This window comes from Oncorhynchus clarkii, unplaced genomic scaffold (genome assembly GCF_045791955.1).
Source record: "Oncorhynchus clarkii lewisi isolate Uvic-CL-2024 unplaced genomic scaffold, UVic_Ocla_1.0 unplaced_contig_4861_pilon_pilon, whole genome shotgun sequence".
NCBI lineage: Eukaryota > Metazoa > Chordata > Actinopteri > Salmoniformes > Salmonidae > Oncorhynchus > Oncorhynchus clarkii.
The window spans coordinates 28,708-51,614 of record NW_027258664.1 but is presented as its reverse complement, the minus strand read 5'-3'; the positions used below and the strand labels follow the sequence as shown (position 1 = coordinate 51,614).

Below are 22,907 nucleotides of genomic sequence, written 5' to 3'. Positions count from 1 at the left end.
GAAGATACAGGTCAAATGAAGTGGCGTATCTGTTGTTCAGGCAAACATTTCCTACATTTATAAAACACTATCAAATGGTAATTAAAAAAGGTTGTGCACAAGATGTTTTGAATTTGACAAGGAGAATGACCTCACCCCATTAAAAGCTAAATACCTGCACGTGAGCGTATGCATCTCCATGTAAGATATATTCCAAGTCCAACAAATCCTGAAGTCACCAAAACGCAGATTACAGCAATAATAAGACAATCTCGAGTCCTCTCATCACCATCTAATGTAAAAAGACAGAAAACAATATTTTAATTAAAACATTGCGTTTCATAAAATGAGCTCTACCATACTTATTGTTTCATATAGAAGTTGGTATTGTCTGGATGTCTGCAATATAACATTGTACATGTGTTTACCTGTCACCTTGAAGGGATCACTCTCTATACAGGAATGTGGAACAACAGCTGTCTCCTTGCTGACTGGGTTGGCAGCCTCACATCTGTAAGAGTCTCTGTTCTGTTCATCCACCTTCAGAGGTATAGAGAGGGTGATGTTGTGGTCAGGGCTGCTGGTCTGGTTGAGTATCTCCCCTCCTTTGTACCAGGACAGGGTCACCTCTCTCCCGTTTTCCACAGAACACACAACACTACAGGAGATGTTATCATGAACAGTCACCTGAGGTTTGGACAGAACATCTGGAAGGCAAAATGAAATATGAATTAGTGAAATGGAATTTCTTTAAAGTGGCAAAGAGCAGTTACATAATTTTTTGGACATATAAATTAATGATATGGAATCATTGAGTCTTGATGAATACAACTTAACGCCACATGAGCTTGATGTTTGTCAGTGTTTGTAAACAAAGAAATTGCAAACAAAAGCTATGGTCTCATAACATGGTTAAAACTATACTTTCTATATAACGGCTGATCAGGCCTTGCATCCATAGCTCTATGAGTTTGGGAGTGGTTACATTTCTCCAGGCCCTCAGCTTTTTAACCAAACCAATAAAGCGACCACTTTAGTATTGTTTCTACTGCTGATTGCAGCTGTAATGATTTTGTAATTTACAGCACACACACACTTACAGTACACAGTCAGCTGAAATGTATGTGTCATCTTCTCTTCAGCATCTCCATTCTCCACAGTATAAACCCCAGAATCATCTATTTGTAGGTCTGACAAAGTGAAGACTCCAGTAACATTGTTCCAGTGAAGGCGGTTTTTAAATCTCTTCTCAAGGTTTGTATTACTTTGTTTACCAGGGTACACCTGTGCAATATTGCCAAGGTCTCCATAAAGTAAATTGCCAGATGTCAACACCCTTTCTGGAAAATAGAAAAACGTTCCCACGATGCCATTCACCTGCCGAGTCTCTGGCTGTTCTGAATGCTGGGCTGAGCAGAGTACTGTGGAGAGAAAGAGACACCCAACATCAAAGCATTGACTTAAATATCATAGTTCTCTAACATACTGTCGCAACTTAGTTTCTCGATTGCTTGAGAATGTCCAAACAGAAGTCACTTTTCCTAAAAAAAAAAATGTACATGCAGCCCCAAGCTGAAACACGTTTGTAACGTAGACACAGGGAGTCCGGAAGCAAATGCAGTTAGTTTAACAAAGCACATGGAACAATACAAAGAGAAGCTTAAAAATATGGAAACATGAACAATATTGCCTGGTGAGTGATGACAACAGTGCAATATACAGGGGATGTAGTCAGGGAGGTGATGAAGTCCCAGGTGTGCCTAATGAGGCGCAGGTGTGCGTAATGAGTTGCCAGGACCGCTGATTAGTATTCCGGTGATGCCAGTGCAGGAGTAGACATGACAACGCTGGCCAAAACGTAATTTGCAATAAAGCATTAAGACCAGCGGCAGTCTTTGGTGGGGCAATTTTTTTTATGCATGACAGCAAAGACCCTAATGTACACAATACATTAATGGCACTATAAATGGCAACAAGTGGGGCACACAAACTATTAGGGCCTACATAAAGCTGTCCCATCAGCAGAGCTCTCTTTTCAGCACCATGGATTGAATCCTTAGCATTGCTACACCTGGCTATCAGCGAAACAATTCAGCCTGCTTTACTGCCTTTTAAAAAAACATAGCTGGTATGGCTAACTTCCCTAAACAAATGTGGTTTCTATTGACAATTGAGATGCACAAACTACGACATAAGGGAACGATAATGGATAAGAGGCATTCCATAATATCAATAGACAAAGAGCGAGCGACGACGGACATAGTCAATATAACTGTTCAGCACTTTTGAAATGTACAGCAACAATTCCTAACAATGGGCTGCACTTACAGTATTTACCCTGTACACCAAGTAAGAACTGTAGGATAAATAAAGGGGCATAAAGACAATGAAACATCCTACAACATTAGATTGACATCTCAAAAACAGGTTACAGGCTACATGTGCAGCACCATCAGGTCAGAACAGTAACCTTAAGCAAAATGAAGAGGTGAAAATAGACCAAATTATTAGGGTGAACACCTTATTACTTTGTATACTGTAGCCATCTCCCTTGCATATTACAATTTATGCAGCAGCATACAAGACATTTTTGGACTCCTTGGCTTGTGATGTGCTCACTGAAACATGAATGTGGCTCGGTGGTTTCATCATCAGTCTGGCATTCTCTGGATTTATGGTGGGAACTCAATAAGATTTTTTTTTTTTTATCAGCCACTCCATTGAATAGCAGGCTAATGTTATCGGTTGCATTGCACTGCACCACTGATTCCTTCCAAACGACTCATTGTATAAGGGCACAGGGTGAAACCGATGCATACACGGGAGGCAGATGGTTCAAGTCTGATATTTACTATAATCCAAGGGGCAGGCCAGAGAATGGTCACAGACAGGCAAAATATCCTAACGAGGTACAGAGTGGCAGGCAGGCTCAGAGTCAACGGTCAAAAACGGGAGGACTAGCAAAAGAGCGATTGTCACATCCTGACCTTAGTTCCTGTTTTACGTCTCTATTTTGGTTTGGTCAGGGCGTGAGTTGGGGTGGGCATTCTATGTTTTTCATTCTTGTTTTGTTCTGTGTGTTGTATTTCTGTGTATGGCCTGGTATGGTTCCCAATCAGAGGCAGCTGTCAATCGTTGTCTCTGATTGAGAACCATACTTAGGTAGCCTGTTCCCACCTGTGTTTGTGGGTAGTTATTTTCTGTTTAGTGTGTGTTGCACCTGACAGAGCTGTTTCGGTTCTTTTGTTGCTTGTTTGATAGTGTTCAGTTTTACCATTAAAATGATGAACTCTTACCACACTGCACCTTGGTCCTCACTTACACCAACAGCCGTTACAGCGATTAGATAAAAGCAGGAGCAAAGAAAACCACGCTGGTTGACAAGACGAACTGGCAACAGACAAACAGGGAACATCGGAATAAATACCCAGGGACTAATGGGGAAAACGGGTGACACCTTGAGGTGGGTGGAGACAATCACAAAAACAGGTGAACCAGATCAGGGCGTGACACATTGTTGAATTTGGGATTTCCAAATGTAATCTTTGTCCAATAGCCAATGAGCACCGATATGTTTTATCTATAATTTATCTTCATTATTTCTCTTCATATGACAAGAATTAAATAGGATTTGACAGAATGTCTACTTGATTTATGATGACTGCTAGCTAAGATTTTGAAAGTAAGATGTTGACATGATCAGTCCAATCCAAGCCACTGTTGATATAACTTGATTTGATGTCCTTTTATCTGTGACCAATGACCTTGAGCCTTCTGGAAGGGGACTTGTAATCTAAGTCTATGGCAGGACCCAAATGGCTCACATTCTTGATGTCTACTCTTACTAACGGTGGGTGATGTAGTGTCCCCATGAGTGACAGAACACTGAGCCAATCATGGTGCAATTCTGAGCCAATCATGGTCAAATGCTCCTATTTTCTGCTGGCCTGCCCCACCACCAAAGAAAGCACTGAGCTAGGCTGAAACACATGCATTTTGGAGATTCCTATTTGTACGTAACTTTATTAACTCAAATATATACATTTTTTACACAGTTTGCAAACTGATGTGACACGTATTAATACAAAAATATGCAAAAAAGGCAACCCCCAAAAGAAAAATATAGATGTATACAGATTTATTTTTTTGCAAAAAATATGCGGGCTCCTGAATGACGGGTCGCTGCTGATTAAGACTCAAAACATGAACTATTTGAAATAAAATCAACAACCTCAACCTCAAAACGTATTACTTATCTAATGAAAAGTTCACTCACTCGTCACACAATGGCGCAATAAATGCTAACTATCAACATACCCTTACATGGTTAACCCTCTTTTATATTTCGGTGACATTTGTTGATACTATAATTATACTATAAAATACAACTAAACATACAACAGCATGGGCTGTATTCTTTTTCCCTCAAATAATTTGACCAAAAATGACCAATGCAGAAAGAATGTCACTTAAGAACATGAATATCCAGACTCGAATATTTTATGACCTTTTTCCATGTTGTCCTTCAAATTCAATGATGCTGTACAGTATATACAGAGATTCAAAATCAAATACACCAAGCTAACAAATCACTGCAAAAACAAATACATTCAACAACATCAATACAGTATATACCACATTCATCTCCATTCGTTCTTGTCGATCAGGCCACGTTTTCATCAACATCACACTGTTTTCCCTTACAATGCAGAGAAGAAATAAATATCCTTGTATCCTTATACCTCTCCTCTTCCTCAGTCCATTCTTGCAAACAGCAATTCAGAGGTGAGTGACCTCTTTAACGCATGAATAAGGACGGATTGCTGATTGAACAATTGTGCAAAACAGTTTTGCACGCGTGTAGACAAGGTTCACATTAATTGGAGTCATTTGTATCAGCTGTGACCAAATGTTTTAATTTTGTTTGACCTGATTTACTCAACTGAATCTTGCCTGTTGAGATTTGTGTTTACTGTTTTGCAAAAAATTGCTTATTATTTGGTGAGAAAGCCTTTACAGTTTTGCAAGGAATAATACTGTTTTGCTCATTAGGTTATGATGTAGATAATTGTCATTAAAAGTGTCTTAGCAATCGAGAAACTGTAAAGGTCTGATGTGATATTGACGGATAGGAAAGAAATGGCAGGACTGGTAGTTCTATTAATATGTTTGCGCACACTCATAGGAGAACCATTTTGGGTTCTAATGTAGAGCCTCCTGGGGTAAGGGTTCCACTTGGAACCCAAAAGGGTTACCTGAAACCGAAAACGGTTCTTCTAGACAGCACCTTTTTTTTAAGTGTACACACTGAAATTAAGTTCACATGGAAATAAAGACTCTCAGCAGATTCTTCTTCTGCTGTTAATGTGCCATTAACAGCAGAAGAAGCATCTGCTGAGATAGTCTGAGAAATGCCATCATTGTAAAAAAAAAATCACAATCCTTTATTACTTTATTTTTTTGTATCTTCATGGGAAATCACATTGAAATCAAAACCTATCAAAAAACCTATTTTGCAAGAGATGTATGCATGTACACAAATTATACAAAATGTACAACCTGAAGGCACAAAAGTGCTTTTTCAACCTCAGGAGGCTGAAATAATTTGGCTTGTCACCGAAAACCCTCACTAACTTTTACAGGTTCACAATTGAGAGCATCCTGTTGGGCTGTATCACCGCCTGGTACGGCAATTGCACCGCCCACAACCGCAGGGCTCTCCAGAGGGTGGTGCGGTCTGCACAACGCATCACCGGGGGGCAAACGACCTGCCCTCCAGGACACCTGATGTCACAGGGAGGCAAAAAAGATCATCAAGGACAATAACCAACCGAGCCACTGCCTGTTCACCCTGCTTCCATCCATAAGGTGAGGTCAGTACAGGTGCATCAAAGCTGGGACAGACAAACTTGATGATTTAGTTGGAGGCGTGCATGGCCACGCAGTCGTGGGTGCACAGGGAGTACAGGAGAGGGCTCAGAATGCACCCTTGTGGAGCCCCAGTGTTGAGGATCAGCGGGGTGGAGATGTTGTCACCTACTCTCACCACCTGGGGGCGGCCCGTCAGGAACTCCAGTACCCAGTTGCACAGGGCGGGGTCGAGACCCAGGGTCTCGAGCTTGATGACGAGTTTGGAGGGTACTATGGTGTTAAATGCTGAGCTGTAGTCGATGAACAGCATTCTCACGTAGTTATTCCTCTTGTCCAGATGGGTTGGGCCGTGTGCAGTGTTGTTGCGATTGCGTCGACTGTGGACCTATTGGGGCGGTAAGCAAATTTGAGTGGGTCTAGGGTTTCAGGTAGGGTGGAGGTGAAATGGGCCTTGACTAGTCTCTCAAAGCACTTCATGATGACGGAAGTGAGTGCTACGGGGCAGTAGTCATTTAGCTCAGTTACCTTAGCTTTCTTGGGAACAGGAACAATGGTGGCCCTCTTGAAGCATGAGGGGACAGCAGACTGGGATAAGGATTGATTGAATATGTCCGTAAACACACCAGCCAGCTGGTCTGCGCATGCTCTGAGGACGCAGCTGGGGATGCCGTCTGGGCCTGCAGCCTTGCGAGGGTTAACACGTTCAAATGTTTTACTCACGTCGGCTGCAGTGAAGGAGAGTCTGCAGGTTTTGGTATTGTGCCGTGTCAGGGGCACTGTATTGCCACTTTAATAAATGGTACACTAGTTTAATTACTTTAGATATTACCTGTTAGATACTGCTGCACTGTTGAATCTAGAAGCTTAAGCATTTTGCTACACTCGCAATAACATCTGCTAACCATGTGTATGTGACCAACACAATTTGATTTGAATTAAAGGTATACAAAGGCACCAGAGCATCATGGTGCAGAGAGCTCTGCAGATCATTCCATACATGGGGCGCAAATTTATTTCATGCAGATTTACCTAATTCTTTAGTGATCAATGGGACATCTATAGGACATTAGGATACGTAACTTATAGATAAGGGCAGGAAAGGGTGCTCTCGAGCGGCTAGATTTTCTTCTGCTTCTTGTGATGTATTGTTGTCTCTACCTTCTTGCCCTTTGTGCTGTTGTCTGTGCCCAATAATGTTTGTACCATGTTTTGTGCTGCTAACATGTTGTGTTGCTACCATGTAGTTGTCATTTTGTGTTGCTACTATGCTATGTGGTTGTCTAACATCTCTCTTTATTTAGTGTTGTGATATCTCTTGTCATGATGTGTGTTTTGTCCTATATTTGTATGTTTAATTTTAATTTATTTATTTATCCCAGCCCCAGTCCCGGCAAGAGGCCTTTTGCCTTCTAGTACTGTAGGCCGTTATTGTAAATAAGAATTTCTTCTTAACTGACTTGCCTAGTTAAATAAAGGTCAAATAAAAATAGCATCGAGGTCTGGTAAATAGGTCTGTAATTGAACAATGAGGTAAGGTATGACAGAAGTTTGCACAAGAGGGCTTTATAAACAAAGAGAGCAGTGTATTGATCTACAAGACTTAGGTGAGGGCCAGCCTACTTTCTGATATGGAATGTAATGATTTGTAATGAACCCGTCACCCGTAATACAGCGAAGTGTGCTATTCTAAACTGCATCTAATGGTTTCAGTGTAGTGGTAGTTGCATTCATATAAACGGTGTCACCGTAGTCTAGTAATTGCAGGAAAGTTGACTGAATTATCTGCCTTCTGCTGTTCAAGGAGAGGCATGATCTATTACAAAAAAGAAGCCCATTTTTATTCTCAACTTCTTAACTAACTCATCCATATTCTTTTTAAAATATAACGTTTTGGCAATACAGATGCCCAGATATTTATAAGCGAGACACGATCAACACGGGCACTATCCAATGTACATACGCATATATCATAAGATACATTTTTAGGTGAATTGGAAAACATCATGAACTTGGTGTTAAATTCAAAAAGTGTTAATTTCAGTTCAACAAAGGCAGATCGCAGCTCTGAAAAAGTCTGGTTAACAGTGGGGGCAATAGCATGCACAAAATTGTCATCTGCATACAGGCGTATGTTATTTTTTTGCAGATAGACAAATATGATTTACATAACCGGTAAAATGAAAGAATCTAAAATCAACCCCTGTGGGACACCTTTCGTAATATCAAGGAAACACGATTTAACAATATCAGACAACACTGTGTCCTCTGTCAGGTAGATTATAAACCAGAGCTGCAGGAAAATGTGTGGTGAGACAGCATGCCCAAGTAGTTTTCAATCTGGTGTGGCGGCGTCGCCACATCGATTGTGTTTAAACATACAGTTGAAGTCGGAAGTTTACTTAAACCTTAGCCAAATACATTTAATCTCAGTTTTTCACAATTTCTGATATTTAATCCTAGTAAGAATTCCCATGTTTTAGGTCAGTTAGGATCAGCACTTTATTTTAAGAATGTGAAAATGTCAGAATAATAGTTGAGAGAATTATTTATTTCAGCTTTATTTATTTCATCACATTCCCAGTGAGTCAGAAGTTTATATACACTCATTTAGTATTTGGTAGCATTGCCTTTGAATTGTTTATCTTGGGTCAAACGTTTCGGGTAGCCGTCCACAAGCTTCCCACAATAGGTTGGGTGAATTTTGGCCCATTACTCCTGACAGAGCTGGTGTAACTGAGTCAGGTTTGTCTGCATCCTTGCTCGCACACGCTTTTTCAGTTCTGCCCACACATTTTCTATAGGATTGAGATCAGGGAATTGTGATTGCCACTCCAATACCTTGACTTTGTTGTCCTTAAGCCATTTTGCCACAACTTTGGAAGTATGCTTGGGGTCATTGTCCATTTGGAAGACCCATTTGCGACCAAGCTTTAACTTCCTGACTGATGTCTTGAGATGTTGCTTCACTATATCCACATAATTTTCACCCTCATGATGGCATCTATTTTGTGAAGTGCACCAGTCCCTCCTGCAGCAAAGCACCCCCACAACATGATGCTGCCACCCCTGTGGTTCACGGTTGGGATGGTGTTCTTTGGCTTGTAATACTCCCCTTTTTCCTCCAAACATAACGATAGTCATTATGGCAAAACAGTTCTATTGTTGTTTCATCAGACCAGAGGACATTTCTCCAAAAGGTACAGTATTTGTCCCCATGTGCAGTTGCAAACCGTAGTCTGGCATTTTTGGAGCAGTGGCTTCTTCCTTGCTGAGCAGCCTTTCAGGTCATGTCGATATACGACTCATTTTACTGTGGATATAGATACTGTTGTGAAGATGCTGGAGGAAACAGGTACAAGGTTTTCTGGGATTGATTTGCACTTTTCGTACCAAAGTATTTCTAGGAGACAGAATGTGTTTCCTTCTTGAGTGGTATAATGGCTGCGTGGTCCCATATTGTTTGTACAGATAAATGTGGTACCGTCAGGTGTTTGGAAATGGCTCCCAAGGAGGAATCAGACTTGTGGAGGTCTAAAATGTGTTTTCTGAGGTCTTGGCTGATTTCATTTGATTTTCCCATAATGTCAAGCAAAGAGGCACAGAGTTTGAAGGTAGGCCTTCAAATACATCCATAGGTACACCTCCAATTGACTCAAAGTATGTCAATTAGCCTATCAGAAGCTTCTAACGCCATGACATACTTTTCTGGAATTTTCCAAGCTGTTTGAAGGCACAGTCAACTTAGTCTATGTAAACTTTTGACCCACTGGAATTGTGATACAGTCAGTTAAAAGTGAAATAATCTGTCTATAAACAATTGTTGAATAAATTACTTGTGTCATGCACAAAGTAGATGTCCTAACTGACTTGCCAAAACTATAGTTCGTTAACAAGACATTTGTAGTGGTTGAATAGTGAGTTTTAATGACTCCAACCTAAGTGTATGTAAACTTTGACTTTATGTCATAGAAACATTTTGAAAAAAGCAGGTTTTTCTTAATTGACAAGTCCCCCATTTTCAGCCCACATCACTCTGTTTCGTCAAGTGAATACAACCGTTTGCTTGGGATTCCACACGTTAACCCCAACACTCACTGTGACAAGTGGATTAATTTGTCTGTCACAATGCTCTCCTAGGCAGTGGTGGCCCATCATTCAGGGCAGAGCCCCATATTTTAAGCAAAAAGAAATATATATACATATTTATTTATTTTTACTTGGGGATGCTTGCCTGTTTTGCATGTTATTTTGGCATTAATACGTGTCACATCAGTTTGCAAACAATGTAAAAAAATACATATCATTAAGTTAATAAAGTCGCATACAAACAGGCAGCTCCAAAATGCAGGTGTTTAAGCCTAGCTCAATGCTTTCTGTGGTGGTGGGGCAGGCCAGCAGAAAATAGGAGCATTGCACCATGTTTAGCTCAACATTGCACCGTGATTGGCTCAGTGTTCTGTCACTCATGGGGACACTACGTCACCCGCCTTTAGTAAGGGTAGACATCAAGAATGTGAGCCCTTTGGGTCCTGCCATAGATTAGAAGTGCCCTTCCAAGAAGGCTCAAGATCATTGGCCCCGGATAAAATTATGTCAAATCAAGTTATCTACTAGAGGTCGACCGATTATGATTTTTCAACACCGACACCGATTTATTGGAGGACCAAAAAAGCCGATACCGTTTAATCGGACAATTTTTATTTATTTATTTGAAATAATGACAATGACAACAATACTGAATGAACACCTTATTTTAACTTAATAGAATACATCAATAAAAATCCATTTAGCCTCAAATAAATAATGAAACATGTTCAATTTGGTTTAAATAATGCAAAAACAAAGTTGGAGAAGAAAGTAAAAGTGCAATATGTGCCATGTAAAAAAGCTAAGTTTAAGTTTAAGTTCCTTGCTCAGAACATGAGAACATATGAAAGCTGGTGGTTCCTTTTAATATGAGGCTTGAATATTCCAAGGTAAGAGGTTTTAGGTTGTAGTTAATATAGTATTTATAGGACTATTTCTCTCTATACCATTTGTATTCCAAATACCTTTGACTATTGGATGTTCTTATAGGCACTTTAGTAGTGCCAGTGTAACAGTATAGCTTCCGTCCCTCTCCTCGCTCCTACCTGGGCTCGAACCAGGAACACATCGACAACAGCCACCCTCAAAGCATCGTTACCCATCGCTCCACAAAGCCGCGGCCCTTGCAGAGCAAGGGGAACAACTACTCCAAGTCTCAGAGCGAGTGACGTCATCAATTGAAACGCTATTAGCACGCACCCCGCTAACTAGCTAGCCATTTCACATCGGTTACACCAGCCTAATCTCGGGAGTTGATAGGCTTGAAGTCATAAACAGCGCAATGCTTGAAGCACAGTGAAGCGCTGCTGGCAAAACGCACGAAAGTGCTGTTTGAATGAATGCTTAAGAGCTTGCTGCTGCCTACCATCGCTCAGTCAGACTTCTCTATCAAATATCAAATCACAGACTTAATTATGACATAATAACACACCGAACGACGAGCCTTTGGTCATTAATATGGTCGAATCCGGAAACGATAATTTCAAAAACAAAAAGTGTATTATATCATTGAAATACAGAACCGTTACGTATTTTATCTAACGGATGGCATCCCTAAGTCTAGATATTGCTGTTACATTGTACAACCTTCAATGTTCTGTCATAATTACGTAAAATTCTGGCAAGCCAGGTGGCTCAAACCGTTGCAAATACCCTGACTGCGTGCAATGAATGCAAGAGAAGTGACACAATTTCACCTGGTTAATATTGCCTGCTTAACCTGGATTTCATTTAGCTAAATATGCAGGATTAAACATATATACTTCTGTGTATTGATTTTAAGAAAGGCACTGATGTTTATGGTTAGGTACACGTTGGAGCAACGAGTCCTTTTTCCACGAATGCGCACCACATCGATTAAATGCAACGCTAGATAAACTAGTAATATCATCAACCATGTGTAGTTAACTAGTGATTATGATTGATTGATTGTCTTTTATAAGATAAGTTTAATGCTAGCTAACAACTTACCGTGGCTTCTTACTGCATTCGTTTAACAGGCAGGCTCCTCGCGGAGTGCAATGAGAGGCATGTGGTTAGAGCGTTGGACTATTTAACTGTAAGGTAGCAAGATTGAATCCCCGAGCTGACAAGGTAAAAATGTCGTTCTGCCCCTGAACAAGACAGTTAACCCATCGTTCCTAGGCCGTCATTGAACATAAGAATGTGTTCTTAACTAACTTGCCTAGTTAAATAAAGGTGTAAAAAAAAGGTTACAATTTTTTTTTTTTTTATCGGACAAATCAGTGTCCAAAAATACCGATTTCCGATTGTTATGAAAACTTGAAATCGGCCCTAATTAATCGGCCATTCCGATGAATCGATCAACCTCTAATATCAACAGTAGCTTGGATTGGAATGATCATGTCCAACATCGTACATTCAAAATCTTTGCTAGCAGTCATCATCAAAAAATCAAGTAGACAATTTACTGGCAAATCCTTTTCAATCCTTGTCATATGAAGATAAATTATAGATAAAATGTATTGGTGCTCATCGGACATAAACATTACACATCAAGTTGGAAATCGCAAATTCAACAAGGAGTGCTTTGGAAGGAATCAGTGGCTAACTGCAAGTGTTGCAATGCAATCACTAGTCTGCTATTCAGTGGAGTGGGTGTCCGGTCCAAGTCTAGGTTTAAGGGTCTCTTTTCCAAGCTTAAATAGATACACATTCAACACCATGGGCCAGAAAATTTTGAAAACATTGGCCATGCTGTTAATCCAGCATGAATTCTGAAGCGTTCAAAACATCTGGAAACTTGGAACTAGGAAATCTTAGACTTCAGTGAGTTCAAGACAACTGGGAACATGTAAAAAAAACAAGCTCAGACTTGGAAAATACATTTTGAACTTCTAACTCAGAATTGTAAATCTTTCTCTTTCTTTGATGACAAAATTTGCCAGCGACGTACCGCCAGGCACATCAAGGTGAATCCAAAAATGTCTTATATGCTGCTGCATAAATGATGTAATATGCCAGGGATATATGCATACTGTAGCTAAGAAAGTAATACTAAGTTTAGGAGACCATGTGCCTCATCATTTGGTCTATTTTCACCAAAGTGGTGTCGTAAACACATTGTTTGTGGTCAAGTGTGTGTGCTTGTTTGCCAACGTTTCAGTTGTGGTGGCGCTTGGCTTGCACGTACAAATTCAGCACACACAACATTCTATAATAGAATTGTGTTATTTGACGTGTCAAATTAAAAGCGTATTTAACGCGTCAAATTGTGTTATGTCACATGTGTGTTTTTTGACACACAAAGACTAATACCGTTCAATGTGCCTCACCCTAATACTTAGGTATATTTTCAACTTTTAATTTTGCCTACTGTTTTAACTTGATAGTGTGCATGTTGCCTATAACCTGTATTAGAGAAAAGTTATCATTGAATATTGTAAGAGCTTTCATTGTCTGTTTATATTTCCCATCTATTTATCCTACGGTTCTTACCTGGTGTACAGGGAGTACACTGTAAGAACGGCCCATGTTCTGAATTCTGTCTCTGTACATTTCAAAAGTGCTGAACAAATAGTAATGTTGACTACGTCCATCGTCACTCGCTCATTAATGTATTAATTGAAATACAGATTGACACTTATCCGCTTGTCGTCTCATTATGCCATAGTTTGCATCTCAATTGTTAGTAGAAACCACATTTGTTTAAGCAAGTCAGCCATATCAGCTATGTTTTTTTTTAAAAGGCAGTAAATGAGGCTGAATTAACTGTTTCGCTGCCAGACAAGAATCCGCTGAAAGCCAGGTGTAGCAGTGGTAAGGTGTTGGGACAGCTTTATGTAGGCCCTAACAGTTTGTGGGCACCGTTTGTCACCCTTATAGTGCAATTAATGTATTGTTTTTTTTGTCCCCCCAACAAGACTTACATGCTAAAATCGTTGCTGCTCCTAGGTACAGCATACAGAGACAATTTTGTTTTACAATGTAGCCCAATTTATAAATTCTGGCTGTGGTAACTACTGACAACCTTCCTGTCAGCCTGGTTATTTTTAATGGAAAACGAGGTAGGCCAATGTGTATATAAAAAGCAATTCATAAAATAAGTTTAGTCTACATCTAGAATGATTCAGTCTATAGCTAACAAAACTACTAACGTTATCTTTAGTAGCCTACATGACGCCTGATCCAGGCCAATTTCGGAAAACCTTTGAATTGGCGAAGTGTGATTGACAGTGTTGAACGCTTTAGATAAGTCAATGAATAGAGCAACAGTGTTTCTTCCTATCCTATCCTTACCAGGGCCACATTAAATTACTAAACATTCTCAAATGTAGCAGATAGAAAAACCCATGAATAGAGCAGACTTCATTTTTTATTCAACTAGCTAGCTAGTGAGGTAACATGACTGAGCAAGGTGTAGTTTAAACTTAATTGGTAACAGTCCGTCCCACAAATAGGCTAGTTTTAGGCCTGCCAATGCACGACAAAGAAAAAAACGTAATGCCGGTATTATGGGTCATATCTTTTGAATGGTAATGAGGAACAGAGGGAGACTTCGCTTCATTGGCTATACTGAACCTGGCTATTAAATGCAGTGGGCTAATGTGAGAGGGTTGAACGAGACTGTCAGTATCTCCCTATGAGAGGTGGGGTGTGGAGTCAGGCGCAGGAGAGCAATAATTTCAAGAAGGGCGTTTTATTTACTGGTCCACCAACAAAACAGGTACAGGACCACAAAAGCAGCCACTATAAAACAGGAACGCAGTTAGTCGAAAACGGAGGAACACACTCCTCTACTAAACTAACTTGCGGGAAAAATAGTTCCGGGAAAATAAACCAGCTTAACGTGGAAAACAGCAAGCCAACAACGGTAACACAAACAATCCCGCACAAAACCTAGCGGGTTGGGTGAGATTAAATACCCCAATGATTAGCCTAAACTAGACACAGGTGAACACAAAACTGAACAAAACCAAACGAAAAAGAAAATGGATCGGTGGCAGCTAGTAGGACGACGACCGCCGAGCGCCGCCCGGACAGGGAGAGGAGCCACCTTTGGTGGAAGTCGTGACAGAGACTAGAAATTCTCAATGAAGATAACTATTGTTTCACTATTTATATCAATGCTGCTATTGTTTTAAATTTCGTATAGCAGCTTGTGTTTCTTAACCAGGCAAAGAGAGCCATCTGCGCGATGTATCGCCTCTATTCGGAGTGGAGCCTGTCTGCCCAGATTAATAGTTTGCTCACCAGTTAATGTAGGCTGAGGCGTGTCTTTCCCACTGCTGAACAGAACTGCACTGCGCAGTCACGGAAAAGCTTTCAATCTTTCCAAAAACTATTGTCCAGTCCATTTAGTAGTGAGAGTTTAGTCGCAGAGATAATTTAGTTAAATCTCGTTTTAGTAACTGAAATGAAAAATATTTCAGCCTATAGTATTTTCTGGGTCTATTTAGCCAGTTAGGCTATAGTCTCATAAATTGCCACTGAAGAATAGGTGTTTGGGGAATATTTGTCATTTTTGTTAGCGAAATTAACACGGATCCAAACAATTTACCACATAATTTAAAACCAGTGATAATGCAGAGATGGTGCTATGCCTTGGTCTGAAGCCTGATCTATGCACATTTAGAATATATTTTGTAGCTAGCAAAGACTTAAGTTGACAGTCGAAAAACAAACTATTAGGCTATGTTTTAACAATCAGTGGTGTAAAAATACAACTTAAGTAATTTTTTGGGGTATGTGTAGTTTTCTTTACCATTTATAATTTTGACAACTTATTTTTTTACTTCACTACATAAATGTACATTTTACTCTACATTTTCCCTGACAACCAAAAGTACTTGTTACATTTTGAAAGCTTAGCAGGACAGAAAATGGTTAAATTCACACACTTCAAGAGAACATCCCTGGTCAACCCTACTGCCTCTGATCTGGCTGACTCTAAACACATACTTTGTTTGTAAATTATGTCTGAGTGTTGGAGTGTGCCCCTGGCTATCCATACATAAAAAAACAAAATTGTGCCTTCTGGTTGCTTAATATATGTCATTTTTTTTATATTCATACTTTCACTTTTGATAGTATATTTGAGCAATTACATTTACTTTTGATACTTAAGTATATTAACTCCAGTATTTTACTGGGTAACTTTCACTTGAGTCATTTTCTATTAAGGTATGATAATTTGGTACTTTTTCCACCACTGTTAACAATAAACATCACAAAAATACATGTTCCCACATTGTAACTGTCAGAACCTACAGTTATCAGAATTTAGGTAAGACCCAGATGCAGACCCTGTCGAAGTAACAATGTTTATTACAGCAACAGGGGCAAAGGTACAGGACGTCAGGCAGAAGTCGGTAATCCAGAGATGGGGCAAAAATGCAGGTCAGCAGGCTGCTCAGGGTCAGTGGCAGGTAGAGTGGTCAAGCAGGCGGACACAAAAACGGGACAGGCGAGGGTCAAAACCAGGAGAGTGCGAAAAAGAGAGACTGAAAAACAGGAGCTGAGAAGATAAATGCTGGTTAACTTCACAAACAAGACAAACTGGCAACAGACACAGATACAGGTATAAATACACAATGATAATGGGGACGATGGTAGACACCTGGAGGGGGGTGGAGACAATCACAAAGACAGGTGAAACAGATCAGGGTGTGACAACAGTAGGTCTATAACAAAATAGAGAAACACATTAATCTTAGTCAAAATTGACCATGTATGTCAAAAGAGAACAAAAGCTCTTCGCATGCATGACTTGTTGCACCAACCTATAACTTCAGATCTGGCCGCAATATCTTTTATACTGGCTAAAGCCAGCTGCATGATTTTAAATAGTTTAAAAACAGTGGGGGGAACAAGTATTTGATACACTGCCGATTTTGCAAGTTTTCCTACTTACAAAGAATGTAGAGGTCTGTAATTTTTAGCATAGGTACACTTCATCTGTGAGACGGAATCTAAAACAAAAATCCAGAAAATCACATTGTATGATTTTTAAGTAATTAATTTGCATTTTATTGCATGCCATAAGTATTTGATACATCAGAAAAGCAGAACTTAATATTTGGTACAGAAACCTTTGTTTGCAATTACAGAGATCATACGTTTCCTGTAGTTCTTGACCAGGTTTGCACACACTGCAGCAGGGATTTTGGCCCACTCCTCCATACAAACCTTCTCCAGATCCTTCAGGTTTCGGGCCTGTCGCTGGGCAATACGGACTTTCAGCTCCCTCCAAAGATCTTCTATTGGGTTCAGGTCTGGAGACTGGCTAGGCCACTCCAGGACCTTGAGATGCTTCTTACTGAGCTACTCCTTAGTTGCCCTGGCTGTGTGTTCCGGGTCGTTGTCATGCTGGAAGACCCAGCCACGACCCATCTTCTATGCTCTTACTGAGGGAAGGAGGTTGTTGGCCAAGATCTCGCGATACATGGCCCCATCCATCCTCCCCTCAATACGGTGCAGTCGTCCTGTCCCCTTTGCAGAAAAGCATCCCAAAAGAATTATGTTTCCACCTCCATGCTTCCCGGTTGGGATGGTGTTCTTGGGGTTGTACTCATCCTTCTTCTTCCTCCAAACACAGCAAGTGGAGTTTAGACCAAAAAGCTCTATTTTTGTCTCATCAGACTACATGACCTTCTACCATTCTTCCTCTGGATCATCCAGATGATCATTGGCAAACTTCAGACGGGCCTGGACATGCGCTGGCTTGAGCAGAGGGACCTTGCATGCGCTGCAGGATTTTAATCCATGACGGCGTAGTGTGTTATTAATGGTTTTCTTTGAGACTGTGGTCCCAGCTCTTTTCAGGTCATTGACCAGGTCCTGCTGTGTAGTTCTGGGCTGATCCCTCACCTTCCTCATGATCATTGATGCCCCACAAGGTGAGATCTTGCATGGAGCCCCAGACCGGGGGTGACAGTCAATCACGGACTACAGGAAGAAATCCAGCCCAGTCACGGACCAGGATGTCCTGCTCCCAGGCAGACTAAATAACTTTTTTGCCCGCTTTGAGGACAATACAGTGCCACTGACACGGCCTGCAACGAAAACTTGCAGTCTCTCCTTCACTGCAGCCGAGGTGAGTAAGACATTTAAACGTGTTAACCCTCGCAAGGCTGCAGGCCCAGACGGCATCCCCAGCCGCGCCCTCAGAGCATGCGCAGACCAGCTGGCCGGTGTGTTTACGGACATATTCAATCAATCCCTATACCAGTCTGCTGTTCCCACATGCTTCAAGATGGCCACCATTGTTCCTGTTCCAAAGAAAGCTAAGGTAACTGAGCTAAACGACTACCGCCCCGTAGCACTCACTTCCGTCATCATGAAGTGCTTTGAGAGACTAGTCAAGGACCATATCACCTCCACCCTACCTGACACCCTAGACCCACTCCAATTTGCTTACCGCCCAAATAGGTCCACAGACGATGCAATCTCAACCACACTGCACACTGCCCTAACCCATCTGGACAAGAGGAATACCTATGTGAGAATGCTGTTCATTGACTACAGCTCGGCATTCAACACCATAGTACCCTCCAAGCTCGTCATCAAGCTCGAGACCCTGGGTCTCGACCCCGCCCTGTGCAACTGGGTACTGGACTTCCTGACGGGCCGCCCCCAGGTGGTGAGGGTAGGCAACAACATCTCCTCCCCGCTGATCCTCAACACTGGGGCCCCACAAGGGTGCGTTCTGAGCCCTCTCCTGTACTCCCTGTTCACCCACGACTGCGTGGCCACGCACGCCTCCAACTCAATCATCAAGTTTGCGGACGACACAACAGTGGTAGGCTTGATTACCAACAACGACGAGACGGCCTACAGGGAGGAGGTGAGGGCCCTCGGAGTGTGGTGTCAGGAAAATAACCTCACACTCAACGTCAACAAAACTAAGGAGATGATTGTGGACTTCAGGAAACAGCAGAGGGAACACCCCCCTATCCACATCGATGGAACAGTAGTGGAGAGGGTAGCAAGTTTTAAGTTCCTCGGCATACACATCACAGACAAACTGAATTGGTCCACTCACAGACAGCATTGTGAAGGAGGCGCAGCAGCGCCTCTTCAACCTCAGGAGGCTGAAGAAATTTGGCTTGTCACCAAAAGCACTCACAAACTTCTACAGATGCACAATCGAGAGCATCCTGGCGGGCTGTATCACCGCCTGGTACGGCAACTGCTCCGCCCTCAACCGTAAGGCTCTCCAGAGGGTAGTGAGGTCTGCACAACGCATCACCGGGGGCAAACTACCTGCCCTCCAGGACACCTACACCACCCGATGTCACAGGAAGGCCATAAAGATCATCAAGGACATCAACCACCCGAGCCACTGCCTGTTCACCCCGCTATCATCCAGAAGGCGAGGTCAGTACAGGTGCATCAAAGCTGGGACCAAGAGACTGAAAAACAGCTTCTATCTCAAGGCTATCAGACTGTTAAACAGCCACCACTAACATTGAGTGGCTGCTGCCAACACACTGACACTGACTCAACTCCAGCCACTTTAATAATGGGAATTGATGGGAAATTGATGGGAAATGATGTAAATATATCACTAGCCACTTTAAACAATGCTACCTTATATAATGTTACTTACCCTACATTATTCATCTCATACGTATATACTGTACTCTATATCATCGACTGTATCCTTATGTAATACATGTATCACTAGCCACTTTAACTATGCCACTTTGTTTACATACTCATCTCATATGTATATACTGTACTCGATACCATCTACTGTATCTGCCTATGCTGCTCTGTACCATCACTCATTCATATATCCTTATGTACATATTCTTTATCCCCTCACACTGTGTACAAGACAGTAGTTTTGGAATTGTTAGTTAGATTACTTGTTGGTTATTACTGCATTGTCGGAACTAGAAGCACAAGCATTTCGCTACACTCGCATTAACATCTGCTAACCATGTGTATGTGACAAATAAAAATTTGATTGATTTGATTTGATTGACCGTCATCTTGTACTTCATCCATTTTCTAATAATTGCGCCAACAATTGTTGCCTTCTCACCAAGCTGCTTGCCTATTGTCCTGTAGCACATCCCAACCTTGTGCAGGTCTACAATTTTATCCCTGATGTCCTCACAAAGCTGTCTGGTCTTGGCCATTGTGGAGAGGTTGGAGTCTATATGATTGAGTGTATGGACAGTTGTCTTTTATACAGGTAACGAGTTCAAATAGGTGAAGTTAACAGGTAATGAGTGGAGAACAGGACGGCTTCTTAAAGAAAAACTAAAAGGTCTGTGTAAGCTGGAATTCTTACTGGTTGGTAGGTGTTCTAATACTTATGTCATGCAATAAAATGCAAATGAATTACTTAAATCTTACAATGTGATTTTCTGGATTTTTGTTTTAGATTCCGTCTCTCACAGTTGAAGTGTACCTATGATACAAATTACAGACCTCTACAGGCTTTGTAAGTAGGAAAACATGCAAAATCGGCAGTGTTTCAAATACTTGTACTCCCCACTGTAGTTAGGGACATATAGAATATGTATATAAACTCAAAAAAATAAAACGTCCTCTCACTGTCAACTGCGTTTATTTTTTTTTCAGCGAACTTAACGTGTAAATATTTGTGTGAACATAACAAGATTCAACAACTGACATAAACTGAACAAGTTCCACAGACATGTGACTACAAAATTGAATAATGTGTCCCTGAACAAAAGGGGGGGGGAATCAAAGTAACAGTCAGTATCTGGTGTGGCCACCAGCTGCATTATGTACTGCAGTGCATCTCCTCCTCATGGACTGCACCAGATTTGCCAGTTCTTGCTGTGAGATGTTACCCCACTCTTCCACCAAGGCACCCGCAAGTTCTGGGGGGGAATGGCCCTGGCCCTCACCCTCCGATCCAACAGGTCCCAGACGTGCTCAATGGGATTGAGATCCGGGCTCTTCGCTGGCAATGGCAGAACACTGACATTCCGGTCTTGCAGGAAATCACACACAGGACGAGCAGTATAGCTGGTGGCATTGTCATGCTGGAGGGTCATGTCAGGATGAGCCTGCAGGACGGGTACCACAGGAAGGAGGACAATGTTTTCCCTCTAACGCACAGTGTTGAGATTGCCTGCAATGACAACAAGCTCAGTCCGATGATGCTATGACACACCGCCCCAGACCATGACAGTCCCTCTACCTCCAAATCAATCCAGCTCCAGAGTACAGGCCTCGGTGTAATGCTCATTCCTTCGATGATAAAAGCAAATCCGACCATCACCCCTGGTGAGACAAAACTGCGACTCGTCAGAGAAGAGCACTTTTTGCCAGTCCTGTCTGGTCATTTGTGCCCATAGGTGACGTTGTTGCCGGTGATGTCTGGTGAGGACCTGCCTTACAACAGGCCTACAAGCCCTCAGTCCAGCCTCTCTCAGCCTATTGCGGACAGTCTGAGCAGTGATGGAGAGATTGGGCGTTCCTGGTGTAACTCAGGCAGTTGTTGTTGCCATCCCGTACCTGTCCCGCAGGTGTTGTTGTTACACGTGATCTGCCACTGCGAGGACGACCAGCTCTCCGTCCTGTCTCCCTGTAGCGCTGTCTTAGGCGTCTCACAGTACGGACATTGCAATTTATTGCCCTGGCCACTTCTGCAGTCCTCATGCCTACTTTCCTAAGGCACGTTCATGCAGATGAGCAGGGACCCTGGGCATCTTTCTTTTGGTGTTTTTCAGAGTCAGTAGAAAGGCCTCTTTAGTGTCTTAAGTTTTGATAACTGTGACCTTAATTGCCTACCGTCTGCAAGCTGTTAGTGTCTTAACGACCGTTCCACAGGTGCATGTTCATTAATTGTTTATGTTTCATTGAACAAGCATGGGAAACAGTGTTTAAACCCTTTACAATGAAGACACGCCAAAACTCAGACAATGTCTTATGATGGAATGAGTGTTTTACCTGAAACATGACACCAAAGTAATGGCCATTCCACCTTAATACTTTTCATCATATTTCATTTTCAAGTTATAGTGTAGGCTACATTCTTGTTGAGTCTTCATGAATTCATAATTCGGCCAGTCAGTCTGTAACATGCTGACCACACTGCCTGCGTTGCGCAGATACATGTTACACAAACATATTTTTCAATAATGTCATCCAAACTGCTTAAATGCATCAATGAGCGGCTGCATAGCCTGGCGCTAAATATTACATTTGATGCGCTGCAAGTCCCGCCTCTTCCATCTCCTCGTTTTTTTACAAGCATAAACCCACTTGGGTGATTGAAAGCTAAACTGAGGTACACACTCCAGTCCAGTTGGTGGTGGTAATACACCTTCATTTGCCAACCGCTATATAAAGTCCACAGAAGAAGAAAAAAAGACTGAAGGAGGAGATATTACTAAAATTAACTAGGTTCCCCTTTTGTCTGAAAATGCCTGTAAAAAACACACTTTTGTGACTCATAATGGGTTAGAATTCTACAAATATCCAAGAAAAAAAAAGACATGTTATTTTGCCTGAAATGTACAAACCCAATGTTTACAGACACGACCCATGATTCAGGGCCCCATCTGTTTTGAGCTCACCCTGTTTAGCAAAAAAAACAACGTTTTATATATAAATATATATAGAGTAGCGGTCAAAAGTTTGGACACACCTACTCATTCAAGAGTTGTTCTTTTTTTTTACCATTATCTACTTTGTAAAATAATAGTGAAGACATCAAAACTATAAAATAACACATGGAATCATGTAGTAACCAAAAAAGTGTTAAACACATTTTAGTTTTTAAATTCTTCAAAGTATCCACCCTTTGCCTTGTTAACAGCTTTGCACACTCTTGGAATTCTCTCAACCAGCTTGACATGGAATACTGTTCCAATAGTCTTGAAGTAGTTCCCACATATGCTGAGCAGTTGTTGGCTGCTTCTGAGGTCCAACTCATCCCAAACCATCGCAATTGGGTTGAGGTCGGGTGATTGTGGAAGCCAGGTCATCTGATGCAGCACGCCATCACTTTCCTTCTTGGT

At 41.5% G+C, this 22,907-nt stretch overlaps 1 protein-coding gene across 1 annotated transcript; it reads right to left on the bottom strand.

Annotated features, from left to right (window-relative positions):
- Positions 1-264: 264 nt before the first annotated feature.
- On the bottom strand, positions 265-20,045 carry LOC139398037 (T-cell surface antigen CD2-like). Its single transcript, XM_071144283.1, has 4 exons — positions 19,949-20,045; positions 1,080-1,400; positions 398-686; positions 265-271 (listed from the first exon to the last, which is right to left on the bottom strand). Exons 1-4 carry the CDS (start codon positions 20,043-20,045, stop codon positions 265-267), a joined length of 714 nt encoding a protein of 237 aa, XP_071000384.1.
- Between the last annotated feature and the right edge of the window lie 2,862 nt (positions 20,046-22,907).